At 28.4% G+C, this 16,583-nt stretch overlaps 1 protein-coding gene across 6 annotated transcripts in view; it reads right to left on the minus strand.

Annotated features, from left to right (window-relative positions):
- Positions 1–16,583, minus strand: part of LOC107437280 (tyrosine-protein phosphatase 69D) — a 485,726-nt gene that overhangs the window by 62,609 nt on the left and 406,534 nt on the right. For 3 of the 6 annotated variants that reach the window (XM_043052292.3, XM_087154667.1, XM_087154668.1), the window contains exons 9-15: positions 16,000–16,108; positions 15,632–15,778; positions 15,341–15,554; positions 14,008–14,050; positions 7,758–7,887; positions 5,518–5,621; positions 3,917–4,029 (exon numbers count right to left, since the gene is read on the minus strand). In XM_043052292.3, the coding sequence (XP_042908226.3) occupies positions 3,917–4,029; positions 5,518–5,621; positions 7,758–7,887; positions 14,008–14,050; positions 15,341–15,554; positions 15,632–15,778; positions 16,000–16,108 (860 nt within the window). The remainder of the gene's footprint in view (positions 1–3,916; positions 4,030–5,517; positions 5,622–7,757; positions 7,888–14,007; positions 14,051–15,340; positions 15,555–15,631; positions 15,779–15,999; positions 16,109–16,583) is intronic. The other 3 variants (XM_087154666.1, XM_071187583.2, XM_087154665.1) reach the window with 3 other exon arrangements.

The following is a 16,583-nucleotide window of genomic DNA, read 5'->3' on the forward strand; positions in this document are numbered from 1 at the left end:
CCTATGCAGAGAAATTCTTTCCTAAAAGAGGCATTTCCTGGAACCTTTTTATTTGAGTGTTAGGGGAAGAAGAAATACTGTGAAAAAGGGTAAACACAGCAAATGTTAAAGTGGAGGGGGAATCACCTTTAGCAACACAAGAAAAAATAAAGAGAACCCAATCAGCATGCCACGCCTTTATGCTTTCTTGATAGCCAATGATAGGAGAGAAAATAAGAATTTGTCACTACCCCGCCCTCAACTTGAATGACAAGTAAGGAGGGAATGAATTTTTCTTCTCCACATACCCACCTTAATGAATGACGGGAATGTCCCCTTCTTGCTTGAATCGTTCTAGTTCAAAATGGCGGAGAGGGCAATTAATATTTTCATAACTATGAATTTTTTTCGTTTTCTATATTTATATTTAAAATAGCAATAATTATTTTTTCTAATATTTTGTTTATGATTGATTAGATATCGTTCTAATACTAAAGCATTATTGCCCGAAAAATAATGTTTATTTATTTTCTGCTTCTTAGATTCAGATCATTTTAAGCTTTGTTTACCTTGGAGGTCAATTATACGGAAAAATCAAATATACGGACTTCGGGAAGTCCCGCCGATTCCGGATATGCGACTTTCCACTGTAGCACAAAATTTGAACATAATCAGTCAAATTCTGTATTCTGACATATAAAATTACATCCTATGAAATTATGTAAAAATGTGCATATACTTTTCAATTCCAAATTTTTTTAGACTATTTAATTAAAATGATAAAAAAGAATCGAAACATTATTTTTTAAGTAATTATTTTTGGATAAATGGATTTTATAATTGTGTACAAGAAAATTTCGATTCGCTGAAAAGGTCTCGATGCGGCAAAAAATTTAGCAAATATGGAAAAAATTAAATTAATATTCTAATAATAATTGTTTAATAACATAAAATATCATCTTCACTAATTAATTAGCATATTTCAGGTCACCTCCTCAAACCATTAAAATTGAGCCTCCACAAGTTTTTTGTGCACGGAACAAGTTTTTTTGTGCACTGTACTGAAAAGGATATTGGATTGAGAATAAATAATAAAGAGTATAAAAAATGAAAGATTACACAAATCATTCATTAACATTACATATTAACCTAACTGTGAAAGTTAATTTTTTAATGCCTTTTTTATAAAAAAAAATCTACTTATAAACTTAACACCTTTTGCTAAATTAAATTTTTTTTATTAACAGTAAATAACGTATATTAAAACTGCAGTTATAATATTAGGTTAAAAGATACATAATTATCAAAATTAATAAAACATTTTTCAAATTTGATATTTACAATACATTTTTATTGAAGATTTCCTTTTATTATCAATATTATTATAAGAATGATTTTTTAAAAATCTAAAACATTTTTGCTTAAGAAAAATAACCTATTTATTTTCATATTTTTAAATATTTATATAATAAATAAAATCAGGGGAGTACCATATTTCCTGGTGTATAAGTTTATCCTGATTTTTAACTTTAAGATAGAAAATTTCTGGTATGTCAGATATATAAGTCGACTGCTGAAAAACAACTAAGTATTAAAATTTCAAAAATTAAAAAACATAAAAAAATAATTAAGTCTACAAAATGTTCTCAAGCTAAAACCATTTCACATTGTTTTCTCTGGATATGGTACAATTGCCCACAAATAAAAAATGCTGTGAGGTGATTAGTTAATCAGGAGAAAAAAAAACTTACAAAAATAGAAAATATCTAAGCTGTGCGCCAGCTATGCATAATATAGACCAACTGTGAATGCCGTTTTCAGAAAATTTATCACTGCCACTGAAAAATTTTCAATATAAAAAAAATAACAAAATTGAAAAAACATTCCAAATTCTGATGTATTGAGATTTTAGATATACAGAGAAAGCCAAGTCAAAGGTAAAACAAGGTAAGTTAATAACTAGTTTTATATCTTCAAAAAACTGTTAATGAAAAGAAATATATGCTGGTATGGTGGCACGTATAATTATCAATATAAAGTTACATAAAAATTAAAAAACTATTAAAAAAAATCAATGATTTTCAAACAAATTTGTCAAAATTAGGTGGCGATAAAAAGGTTGAAACTAGTTACATGAGTCAATAAATTGCTTGCAGAAAGTTTGTTCCGATTCTGTGCTTGCAGAAAGTTTTTCCTTTTATTTAAGTCAGCAGTGCACTGTCATAGACGCATGGCAAAATAGGGTTCAAATGCTATTGTAAAATTTTTTAACTCCTTGCTGAAGAGCAAACGTCGATTGCAAATTTTGGTCAGGCAACATACAGCAATTGCAACCTCAGTCAGTGTATTCTCACTAAAGAGGCATACTTTATCACTTCGTTGCTTAAAGAATAGAGGTAGCTCAAAATTGGCGAACTTTAGAGGCAAATAAAAGGCTTAGAAGCATTTTTACTGATTTGTAAAATTTTTGGATTAAGTGTTGTTAGACTAGCAACACTGAGCTGAAATGGGTTAGAAAGTGTGGTATTTTGAATTCTTTGGAAGGGGATGAAGACTATTTTTTATGGAGCTTAGTATATGAGGATGAAGTAAAATCCATGGCAGAGTGGGATCCATAAGTTGACACTGCTACCGTTATTGACTCTGACACTGAGATGGTCTGGAATCTTTAAATTAGTAGTTTTACAGTTACATATTTTGAAATACTCCAGAATAAATTATTTTAACTTTTCTTATTCTTAATCTTTTTTTGAACGTAATTTAAAGCATTGTTTCTAAAAACACCTTTATATGTGAAGAAAGTATGACGAGAGAAAATTCAAAATTGTACATAACATAATAAAAACAGATTGTGAAGGAGATAAATTGATAAAGAGTTATTCATATATCATTGCTTATAACTTATCTATATTTTGCAATCAACGAATGTCAGACTTTATTACCAGTGTATAAATTAATCCCTTAATTTTTGTCAAGTTTTTTCAATTGAAAAGACAACTTATACACTGGGATATATGGTAGTTATAAATGCAATCATCTTGGAAACAAATACCCTCTAAAAGTAGTTGACAGAATTTTCAAAAAGAGCAGCTGATGTTAAAGTAAACAAAATTTTTAAAAGAGCAAAAAAAGGAGATATATATGCATAACAGTCTTTAACATTAGCAGTTTGAGTAATTAGTTCCTGTAATTTATTATTAGAGACTGTTTTAAAAAAGAATTACAAGCTCACATGGATTTTTTTTTTTGTGTGTAAATTATATTAAGTATTCTTTTCATTTAAATTTTATCAATGATAACATGTATTAGGCCTTTGGTTGACAAAGTAGCATTTTTTTATATTAATGTTCAAATCAAAAACATTTTTTTCCAAACATCCACAAGTGTCCAGTTTTTATTAATATTACACATTGATTAATTAATTTATAATCAGGAAATGTTCAAGCAAATGCATTTGTATGATTTTTCCTTGGAATCTAAAAAAAATATTAGATTTTAAAAGTTTTTGACATCTCCAAAATTTTACAAACTTCTCAACTTTTTCAAATAAAGCAAAGGTTTTCAATCAGGATTTTTAAAAACTTCTTTTCCCACTTGTATTATAATATTTAATATTAATATATAAAATACACATTATTAAAAAGTGAGATTTGGATATTAATGAGTTAAAATACAGTTAATGAATTTTCCTTTCTTTTTGGTTGTCTCCCCGTAAGTTCAAATTAGAATAGGGCATATAATAGCACATTTATATACGTAATCTGAAAGTATAATAGCATATTTATATGAATAAAAGTTACAATGAAATAATGTGTCATAAGAATTTTGAACTTTAAGCACATAGGCCTTATAAATTAATTTTACTTATTAACTCATCAGTAATAAACTTATTTATTTATTATAGGAATCACAAGCAAAAAGTACACATTGAATATACCTCAAATTCAGTTTGAAAAAGCAAATCACTATCCATATGTCTTTCAACAAATGCAGCAGGAAGTTCTTCACTAGAGATAGGACCAAGTCTAGGCACTTTAGACAAATTTCCTGCTAAATTAAAATAAATCTGTGTCAGAAAAATAAATTACAACAATTATTAAAGTAGACGAATAGAATAAAATATCTTTATTACATTAAAAACTGTAAGAAATATTTCAAATGAAGACTAAGTTGTTTAACCAAACTATGACAAATAATATTTAACAATCAAGTTCTATTTATATATATATAAAAAAAAATTTAAAAAAATGCGTAATTAGTACAACAGAGTTCAAATGTAATGAGAATTCTCTGAAAGAGGAAAAAAGTTTACCATCTAATAAAGAGAACCAAAAATATGCACTTCTTGAGAACACAGAAATTTAAGGAGTAATTAAATTTACTGTTAAGTGCTTAAAATTAAAAAGTTACTTAAACTTATTGTGAGCAAAACATTTAAAAAACAAACAAAAGAGATAATTCAACACATATAATAATATGTTGTAATATGTTAACTTCAAATATCTAATTTTCTTTGTAAATATTCAGATTTAAAAACATCATTATTAGGAAGCTTTATGTACAAAACAAAAAAAAACCTCTCTGCTAAAAAAAAATCTTAACAAGCGAAGTCAAAGATGAAATCTTAAAATAGCAGTACATTAAGTAATTGTATAATTTTTCAAACAAAAATAATAGTAAAAAAAAAAAAAAAAACTTTCATGACATAGTACATTACTTTACAGAAAAAGTAAATTACAGGATGCTTAAAATTAAACTAATAGTTTTTCAAAATTATATATATATATAAAAAAAAAAAAAAAAAAATTAAAAAAACAGGATTGAAAAAAAAAAGCATTGGGGCAATTTTACATGAAAGGACCTAAATTATTTTTCAAAGTGTTCCTACTTTCAGTTAAAAAATTTTTTGAAGAGCAGTGTATTGCAGTGAATAGACTTATAAATAAATAAAAAGATGAAAATCAAACTAAGATAACATTTTTGAAGTGTCCACCATCAGCCACAATCACATATTATAATTGGAGAAATGAATTTTTATGCATAGAAACACAACAAGAATATTGATAGATGGGTCTCCCTATAGTGCCATTTGTTGAAATTTTTTTAAATTTAAACTAGGAACTTGTACGAAATATATTGTGGCCCAATTCAGTCATGAAAAGTACTGAAAAGTAAAATGAAATCTAATTTTGATTTGTTGAATTAAATATAACCATTACAGCTTCATTGAATTTCCATTTTTTAATTTCACACATTTTGTAGTCATATAATGCATAACTATAATCCTCAGATTAACTGGATGTAAAATTTAAAGGCACAGGAACTGAATGCTAGGGATAAAATGAAAGTTTAAAAAAAAAAAATTACATAATCAATTTAAATAAATGGTGCTTGAAACTCTGCCTGATGCATAAAGGAAAAGACCAAGGAAACAAAAAGAAGAAAGGTTTATAAGATACCTCATGGTTGTAGAACCAATGCTTATCTTAAGAAGATAAATACCTTAAGCAAAACTGCTGAATTGAAAAATTAAATTACCTTTACTTCCAGGTAAATGGCCATTTCTATGAATAGTTCTAAGTATCAAAGCAGTAAGACCCAGACGCTCCCCATTTTCTAAATACCTTGGCCCATGTTTATTCCTGCAATAATAATTATTTCTATCATGTATTTAGTTAAGACATAATATTTTAGTCAGCTAAACAAATACAGCAAACAATGTAAGTAAAATATTGTTTTATAAGTTTTATTTACAGATTTTCTGAAGTAAATATTGAAAATATGTCTTTTGATTAAAAAAAATATATCTCATTTACTTAGGAAATTTTGGTATAGCTATGCAAAGGTATTCAATATAGCTATTTGGTAGCCTATGAAATTTGAAAAATATGATGAAGGAAAATTACGAGATTATATATACACAGATAATTTCAATGCACAAATTAACAGTTATTTTAAAAAATTATATCTTAATTTATATTAGATCAGTTATCTAATTCATACAGGAAAGGGAGGCAGCAAATTATATGATTTTCATTAACTTATGACATGGCATGTTTCCAAAAATGTGCATAGAACAAGGAAGATTTCTGTTGTAAATTCTGTTCTGTCATATTTGATATTCTGTTGTATTGTCTGATGTACTGTTGTATTTTAATAAATTAAATAAGTTTAGCAAGGAATAAAGAGGCAAACATCTTAAAGTAAATTGTTGTAAAAATTTAAAAAATGTAAACAAAGTTCAGCACTATAATAGATAGAAGGTTGAATAATTCAACACAATGCTTAACTACTAATATAATCAATAATATGACAATTTTAACAGTATGACAGGATTGCTAGGTCAAAGGGCTTTAACTGACTTAGAATTTCTGAAGTTAAAGGGCGCCCTTGTACTTGTAGTTTTTCCTGCAGAAAAACAATATAATCCCTCGTTGCTAAATTAAATAGTTGAGTTCTGAGTAATTATATTTCTATAGAACACTTTCTAAAACGATTACAAAATTTTGATGCACATGTGAAAATAACACAAAAGGTTCTTGTAGAACATAATGATAAAATATTTAGTCATTTTTTTTGGCGGAAATAAAATTTAAACAGGTCAAATGGTATTTATTCTTAAAAGTTATATTCTCATGAATCAAACATAACTATTTATAAACACATTCAGAGGTGATCATCACTAGATGATACTGAAGTTTCCATATTGTTGACATAGGTTAAAATTTTTTTTAATGGCTGAGAGATTTTGTCACCTTTCCAACATTGATATCAAAACTTTAAATTATTAACTGAAAACTTAGACTAGCTTACAAAAAACATAATATAAGAAATAGTATGTAGAAACCGCCAAAAGCAAGATTAAAAATATTCAATTTACAGAAATGTTAACAATGAATTGCTTTTCATAAATATAATTAAATCAGCTTTAATAACTTGAAAATGAATAAAAAATATAAACAAGACTAGGAAAAAAACTATGTTAAGTATGTTTTTCATATAAACAAGTCATGTTTCAAAAGCATGCCAAAATGTTATAGGAGAGAGACAAAATAATGTGATCAGTGCCAATCAGTACAGTATTTCTTTTTCTGAATAGAATATTTTATGCGTTAAAAACTTAACATGAGTTAAAAGATCATACTCAAAACTTTAAAAAAAAAGTTATATACTTGAAAACATTCAAAAGTTGTACTAACTATAGTTAGAATAAGAAATTAAAATCTTGAGTCTATTCTTTCAAATACAGCAATTCTAAAAATGTTGATGCTAGAAGCATATTTTAAAATTAATATGTATACTGTGCAAATGCAGTTTGCAAATAATAAAGAAACCTTGGTAACTAAGTGATGAATTTTAAAAATTAATATTTATAGAATCATTGTCATTAGAAAAAGACCCTAGTTTTAAAAATCGTAGCTGATTACTGCAGTTGATGCAAGTTTGGTATGGATACAGATAATATTGTTTGAGAATTTTGAACATAATCTTACACAAGAAATAGTTATGACATATATTTCCTAGGGCCCTTGTATTGTATTAGGACAAGATACTGTTCCTTAAAATTACCCAAAGGGATAAAAGAAAATATTTTTAGTGCATAGAAATAGCTTTTTTTCCAAAAAAAAAAGAACATTTTTATGAATTGGGTATTTTTCAAGTGATTTGCTATGCTAACATTTAACTTTGTTGTTAATGTAATTCTATTTGACAAATTCGTTTGTTAAAACTTACCCTTCCACCACAACTTATAATTAAAAAAAAACATTTTAACTTACCTAATTAGAAAAAGGGCCAGACCGAAAGCTATAAAAACCAATATGATACCACAAATTACTCCAAGTATGACGAGTATGGGACTTTCTGTAGAGGTGGGGGTTGGAGGAGAACCTACAGAGACAGTGCAGACTGCGTGCATAAATAAAACCCTATGTTTTAAATATATACCTCTCCATTTCATGATACATAAATAATAAAACAATAAATTACAGATTTCAAAAGAGAAGAATGACAGCAAGTTAAAAGTCATACAGCAAATTTATAAATTACCATTTATCTAGTCAATAGTCTAAATTTTAATTCAACTAGTTTAACAATAGGTATTGTTTATGAGATGAAGAAATTGTATTAATATCCTTAAGATCTTAGCTAACTAGTTTCCTAATAATCCTAAAGTGGGGTAGGCAAGGTTTTGAACAAAATGGAAAAAATCCATGGTTCTTACTATAACTAATATTTGGTAAAAATTTTATTTAAGAAATACCAGATATCTATAAAATACATTTAATGAAAGATAATTTAATTAGAAATATTTGGAGTTGTAGAGTACATACAGTAAAAAAAAAAGGTTAATATTATAATACTAAATATTGCAGTGTAGTTTTATATTAACAATGCTAAATAGTTAAGAAAATTTCAAAAAGGTAACCGGTATGAAATTTACGATTTAGTTTTTAATACATATATAATTATATATATAATTATATATATATATATATACATAATTATATAATAATATATATATAATTATAAATATAATCTTAAAAATACAATGAATTGTGGAAGCTGTGAATTGCTATTAAACTATTATTCAAAATTAAATATTAATGAAAATTTTATTAGATTTTTTATCTTTTTAAGTGATTATATAGTACTTGATTATTTTGAGTTATAAGACAGTATATACCACATGTTCTGTCCTAATTTCTAACTTTGCTTAAGAGTACCATTAAAAAAATGCATTTCAATAATCATTTACCTTTTTATTATAGTAAAAGCCCCACTATTAAGCATTTAACAAACATGAAAGCTGAAATAATTGAAATTTTTTGAAAGTTAATTAAAAAAGTAATGATTTATTTTTAAAAAAATGGAATTATTGGAACATTCAAGATATCAATTTATTTTAATTTGAAGTCAAGAATTCATCGAATCAGAACTCTTGGTAAATCTTATTAAGATTTTTCTTAAAAAAAAACTTTTTTTCTTCAGAAAAAAAAAATCTGAATTTTCCAAAGTCATTATATTATTTTTGTTCAGTATGGAAGCAATTTTTTTGATAAAAAATGTGGTTTATCAATAGTACTATGGTCACTGTTCTTGGTTTGCTTTATTTACTTCAAAATGTAGAGCAATCGCTCTGAGTTGTATGAATTCCAACATTTTATATTGCTCGCATGCAAACAAGCAATTAGCATTAAAAAAGTGCTCCTTCCTCTAAACCAAGATTGCATAAGTTCTAACTTGGCCAGTATCACGGAAGAGAAAAGGAGAACAGAAAGTGGAAAAGGATTGTGTTTAAAGATTTGATTTGTTCCTAGGTGAAATATCTTAAAATTAACTCATTGACAATAACTGATACTTTGTAGACAAAACAATATGAATATTTAGTAGATTGGATTACCCACAGAGTTTTTTCTCTTTTTTTTTTTAGCATTTCTCTTGAATTTTGTTCTTCCATTTCGCAATTTTAGTATTTTTTACTTTTATTTTTTGTAGTTTTTAATTCAGGGTTCCCACTCTATGATGAGATTGAAATTCAAGGACTTTCCAGGACTTTTCAAGGACCTCAACAAAATTTTCAAGGACCTTAATCTAAGACCAATTTTAAAAATTATTCTCTTCTATTTTACTAGAAGCAACAATGCTTGTTGTGGCAATAATTAATTTCAAATATAATACCTAAATGCTTTGCCTATATAGAGAGAAGAGAGTATATGCATTATGGACTAAAATTTATATTTTTTTAAAAACAACCCTACTGGTTTTACATATTAATTCACAAAATCATTTTCAGCACAATCTATAACTAATGGTAATGAGGTGTTAATGGTGAAATCCTTTAATCCTGTGTATTTCCATGTGAAGGCTGCATGAAAGACAGAGCTAAATCTTAGGTATTCCATATTCCATGACTATTCCATAACCCTCTCCTCCCCTCTATTAAACATCGTTTCTGAAATTATTCATCCATAATTTACACAACCTTCTCTAAATGTTATGCAGCAACAATTCTTTCTGAAAATAAAAATTAGAAGGAACATATCCCATTTTCACCATGTTTAAAAGTATTATTCGTTATGTGTAATCCACAACTGCCAATGAATATGACCTGGTGGGAATATTTCTCTTTTAATTCACACTGAAGCTTCTAATAGAATTTCCAATTGACATAGGGTCCATCCATGGATAATTGAAGTATTTTAGAGAGCTTTTAACCATCATCCATGCATTTGTAAAAAGAGGACAAAATATTTTCTGCAGTTTCATGACCCATAAATTGGGAGGTAAGATACTTAGCGCAAACTTTATTATCAATTCCTTACCATAATGTCCATCTGCTTAGATTGTAGAGACTGATTTAACGTCTCATCAAAGAGTACAGTGTAGCAATCAACATTCTTCAGCTCATTTATAAGAATCCCTTTGAAGTATAGTGCCAATCCAAAGGAGCCCAAATAGGCTCACTTTGTGGCACTACAAAAAAATTGTCTCGCTATACAGTTATCAGCAAACATTTTGGAGAACAATTTACTAATCCCTTCACAGGAGTTACATGAATAATTACTAGTGATGCACTTCAGACTCCAGAGAATTTCAGCATCAAGCACATTCCTTTTGACCAGATAAGAAGACAATGTTACCTCGGCCACTAAAGTTTCTGTTTCACATGGGGCACACGATGTTGAAGGAGTATTTACACCAGATGAATTAGATGTTGATGTCTTTGGAAAAAGAGAACTCAAGGCATGAGACTGCTTTTTTGTTTTACCTTTCTTTCATGTGTGATTTCAGAGCAGATTCTTCCATTTTCGCGATATCGATCTCCTTCATGCATAATCTGCACTTGGCTCTGAACTTCTTTTCGGGCATCGATAAAATCCATTCTTTATAAGCTTAATTATCCATCCATTGGGGATTAAAATAGCACTTCAAAGGCATAACTAGTCTAAACTACATAACACAAATACGAAGCCGTGCCTTTGCGAATACGCTTTACAATAAAGTTTTGAAATGACGCAAACGTAAGGACAAGTGCGGATGGTAAAACGGCAAATTTATTGAAAACTACAAGGTACATATTGTTACAAAATTCGAGAGTATTCCAGTTTCGATAAGAAAAAAGAAGATCTAAGCATATGCGACAGAAGATGAAGTGGAGTCTCGCCCCGAATGCATTGATTGTCTGCTGTGCTCCGCGCGCTTGGCAGACACTAAGACGCTAGGCCCGGTTAGAAACGGTGGCGTTAAAAATCATGTGAGAGAGATCGGGAACAAAACAGAAAGATCCGCGGGTGTTTTATAAAAAGGGCCGCCGGCAGTATTGGACAAATTCAAGGACCTATCAAGTTTTTCAAGGACCTAAGACGTTTTTCAAGCACTTTCAAGGACCTAAATTTAGCAAAAAAAAATTCAAGGACTCTCAAGGACCGTGGGAACCCTGTAATTGCTCTCCTTGGTAATTTTTTAGGGAAAACTATTAAATCTTTATAATTTGCTATTCTTCATGCTAAAGAATTAAAACTGATGTTAAGTAAGATTTTAGAATTAAATATAATTTTTTTGTTTCTATCAAGCATATTTTAGCACTCAGAGGCTTCTGTATTTTTTTTAAAAATTATCTTTTAATTAATTTTAGCAAGCCATTTTTTGACATACTTTAAAAAAAAAAATTCATACACCATTTCAGTGTAGATTTCGTAACACAATTAGAGGTATTGCTCTGCAAGAAAATTCAACTTGTGCTACCCATTTTCTGTTCAATTGATGGGCAATAGGTTTTCTACATTTTTTAAGAATCAGTAGACTTTATGGGGCCCAGGGAGAAAAAGCCAAAGTTTATTGCCATAGCCGAAGACTTCCCACATCATTCAACTTTTCCCTTTTGATGTCTATTCTTAATTTTATTGAATCCATTTTTTTTATATCGTACAAGAAATATGTGATATAAACGAATGGAGCAGTAGCTTATATTGAGAGCTATGCACAAGGAAAGGAGATTAGAAAAGAAAGGAAATGGATGACCTTACATTCTACTGGCATGGCATGAGAAAAGATGATTTCTTGTCCAATAGCAAAGGGGAGGCTCATTAAAGACATGAGAAGAGTTTGGATATAATGATGAATTTTACCAGATTTTTCCAGGCTACATAAAAGATACTGATTATCGAGAAAAGCTAGAAATACAATTATTGCTATTTTCAGAGAAAATTGGTGGTCCAAGTTGTATTTTCTACCAGGTCAATGCCTTCAATCACATTGCAAAATCTTCAGGAGAATGGTTTTTGGATAACAGGTTTCATATCATGGAACAGCTTGCCCTTTCATCTGATCTCAATTCTCAATAAAAGAAGAGGGAGTATCTACAGAATGACTATATAAGAGGAGAACAGGTAATGTCAGTCTGTTACAGAGTTGAAGTAGTGATTCAGCATATGTCTTACAGCACACCAAATACGCAAAAAGTAATAGAGGGGATGCCTTAAAAAAGCTAGGATGCATAATTCTACATCAACATTAATTTTAAAAAAAATAGTTAGTGCACTAGCTGATTTATGAAGGCAAATAAATAATTAAGTAAACAAACTGAATTTTAAAAAGTAAAAAAAAAAGAATAAGTTTTCATTTTTTTCTGAATTAATAGCAAGAGAAAATGGAAATAATTTTCAGCATCAAATTACAATGTTGCTTTTCCTTAGTGTAGGTGTTAAGATGAGTCCTGCTTTAAAGCCTTAACTGTTCAAAATAACTCTTTCCTTGTTTAAATATCTTGTTTTGTCCTTCAATAGATAGAATAATTATAAATGTGCATATTAATAGTTGAATAGAGTTATATAAAATCTTTTTTCTTCATCTTAGAGAATTTTTTCACTCTCCTTTCTCTACATTTTGGTGGGTGAGTGGTAGGTTCTATCCTCGGACTGGGCAAGGTTGACCAAGCCTTTCATCCCTACAGTGTGTCGATAAATTAGTACTCAGAGAATGCTTGGGGACTAAATACTGGGGGTTCTACATTCGACTAACCTCCCAACGAGAATAACTGCTCTTGCATCCAGTCCAAGGTCAAAAATGCTGGGATTGAAACAGTAAACCATGGCCCTTTATGGACTGTTATGCCACTGAATTAAGTTTTACGCCACATTTTGGTATGCCATGTAGTAAATGATGAGCCACAACATATATTATAAATGATATAGGAATATGATGATTATTAACAGTAGTGGCTTTATTTTGAACAAGATATTCTTCTTCCTTTTTTTTATATATTCAACTTTTTTCGACCAGGTGGGGCGAGAAGTTGCTTGCTGTAAATCAACATTTGTATATTAACTTTTTCAATGTATGTGCATTGCTCTTTGATTGGCTTTCGATTTAAGTGGCTTTATTTCAGTGGGGCACACCTTATTATAGCTGTTTTTCTCTTAATTACTTTTATACAAGCAACAATTGCTATAATGTTTTATTTTTATTAGCCTTTTTATAGTTTGGAAAAACCAAAAATTTCAACATTAAAACTAATTGTAATTAAGTAAGCATTAAGAAGCAGATTTTTTTATGTTCCTTCTTAGCATTTTCTCATTAAGTCTTTTTATACAATTTCTTTTACGGTTTTTTCTGTCATAGTCATTATTTAAAAGAAAAAAAAAATAGGTGTGAAGTTCAATGGACTTTTAGTGAGGCGCGTTTTTTTTTTTTTTTTGAGGGGAAGGCAATTTTTTTTCTCAAGTATCTGGAATTTCCTAATCTTCAGGCACTCCAAATATTTAAAGTTTTACTCTAAAATTTAACTTATCTTTTCTAATTTTTTTGTCACTTTCTACTAATGAATCTAATATCTATTAACTTAATTATGGTGGCTTAGAATGTAGAAATATTATGGAAGGAAGACATTTTAAAAGTTGGTTGACAATGAGTAGTGGGTAATAATTTCATAAATGGGTTTTAATTAATAACTGTAAGAAAAAAGAAATAAAATTTAAATAAATATAAATGAGTCAAAATAAATAGGAGCAGATTTGTTATACTTACCAGTTAATATAGGTGAAAAATAAGGACTTGTTTTTGTTAGAATCTAAAGAAAAAAAATTAAATAGATCTTAATTTTTTATGAAATAAATTACTAATTTGAATTAATCTATAAAATGATAGACTTAAGAGGTTGGGAAGCTCTGAGGAGTAAGGCACATCGACCAGAGGTCTATTTTACCCGAACCCTAGATCATGACTAAAGGCTTTATAGCTGAAACCAAGTTCAGCAAACAATTTACAAGAATGTCCTGTTGTTCCCAAGTCCTAATGCAATGTTGTCCCAGATGCTCAAAACTTAGAGCAAAAAACACTTCACACTCACAAAGAATATGTCGTGAAGTCTCTTCCTCAAGATGACAATCACGACAAAGAGGATCGGATACATTACACATAATGTAAAGGTGTCTCCAGGATATACAATGATTATTGAGAAGACTAATGATCGTCCTCAGGCTATTTTTGCTAAACTTGAGCTCTTTTTGATGTACACCGGAACAGTCAGGATTTAACTCCTTAGCTTGTCTCTGACTGTCCAAGCTGCACCGCTGCTTATAGACAATGCTGTTATTGAGCTTGAAAATAAATGCCCAATGTGGGAAAGATTCCCAAAGCTGTGGGAAAGGATTGGGATGTGGGAAAGATTCCCAAAGCTGGTACAGGGCTGCAAAAAATCAAATTGGAGCCGGCCCTTTAATTTTATCAGCCAACTATCTATAAAATGATACTTCATTACTGGATCAAATTTAAAAATTAAGTCTCTTTTTAACTACGTTAAAATGTGACTTTTTATTGCCCCTTTTGAAAGAATGGTTAAATTTTGTTAGTTTCTTTTCCTATTAGTTAGATAAGGTAATGTCAATTCATTTTAGTATCCAAATACTAATTTAAACCTCATTTTTGCAAAAATTGTCAACTAATCCAAACTATTTTCAAATTTTTCCACGTGTTTATTGTATTTGCTGCATAATTGATTATTTAGCTAAATTTACAACAAATAATTTTCTAAGATATGCAGGAACAGAGACTAAATAAAATTCCTGAAAACAGTATGTGCCAGTCTAACTATAAGTGTGAGGTGTAATTAAAAGAAAGTTAAAATTAAGAAAATTAAAATTAAACAAAGAAAATTAAAATTAAGACAATTTATCACAAAACCACCTTTAAAAAATTCTGAGACTGTTTTCACTTCAAATCTATTCCTGTATTGAAGTAATGAATCCTTGTTGTGAAGTTTAAAATATTATATTTATTATTTGCATATATATACTATGATTTCCTGTGAAATGACTATCGCCACTTATATATTATTTAAATTAATTATTTGATATCTTACTGTGTTATTTGGACCTTGAACTTTAACTTGAACATAACCAGTATAGTTTGTACTTGGTGCTAAGCTTCCATCTTGTACTAAATCTATCTCACGTAAATCTTTATTGGAAAGAGAGTCCTGTATAATATGGCGCCTTTTATCAGATGGTGCTGAATTAGAATCACAGTAACGCTGATGGTTATCACCAATGACAACTTCACTTACAAAATCATCACTGCAATAAATATATAAAAATTAGGATTATTTGAGGCAATACTTGTAAAATGCAAGCAATAAAACTTAGATACAAACCTAGTAAATGCCTCAGCAACATAAGCTCCATGGCCATCATTTTTATGAACTTTTTCATGAGTAGATAACTTAACAGATTGGGGATTGTCAGGTAATTTGCTAAGATTTTGCCCCTTTGGTAATTTTATTATTACAACTTTATAGCACCTTAAATAAAAAAAATAATATTCAGATATAAAATAAATTTAAAAAATATAGAAGTAGATTAAAAATGGCAGTAGATTTTTCCTTAAAAACAGCAAACCTTATTATAAAAAAAAAAAAAAAAAAAAAAAAGTTTTTTAAAATTACAGAAGAATGCAAATGATAAAACTAATAATTAATAAAATATACTATACATTATAAATATTACATCAGTCTATACTTACAAAATTAATCCATTTCTTTCTGAAACTCTTTGTAATTTCAACTCAAGCTGCCTACAATCATTGGAGTTATTTTTGCGATGCATATAAAATTGAGGTAAAACTGCTGGTACTGTTAATTAAAATTAAAAAGCAAAAATTAGTTTACCAAACATTAAAGTTAACACAAAATATTTAGCACATTTTTAATATGCATACATGGGAAATGTAAGTTATTTTAAAGAAAAATAAAAAGAATTGTATGCACATACTATGAGATTTATTTTAATAGAACCAATTTCATTAGGTCTATAATTTGATTATGTACTAATATGTCTAGGTTGTCTTGTTTTGATACTGTACATTATACACTAAGTTGAAATGTATATTTAAGTTTTTATAAAAGTTCATTTTGAAATATGCATAACATATTTCCCAACATTTAAAAACTAAACTATTATCGCATTTACTCTTTTTTTCAGTAAATCAGGGGTGATTGTGACACAAGGAGAAAAATCCTGAAAATTTTATGTGTAACAAATCAATATCAATTTATATATCATACATGTTTTGTATGTAACATAATTTTTTTAAAAATTAGATTTATA

The sequence above is a fragment of the Parasteatoda tepidariorum genome, chromosome 11 (genome assembly GCF_982258835.1).
Source record: "Parasteatoda tepidariorum strain Cologne lab strain chromosome 11, Ptep-v5.0, whole genome shotgun sequence".
Taxonomy (NCBI): Eukaryota; Metazoa; Arthropoda; class Arachnida; order Araneae; family Theridiidae; genus Parasteatoda; species Parasteatoda tepidariorum.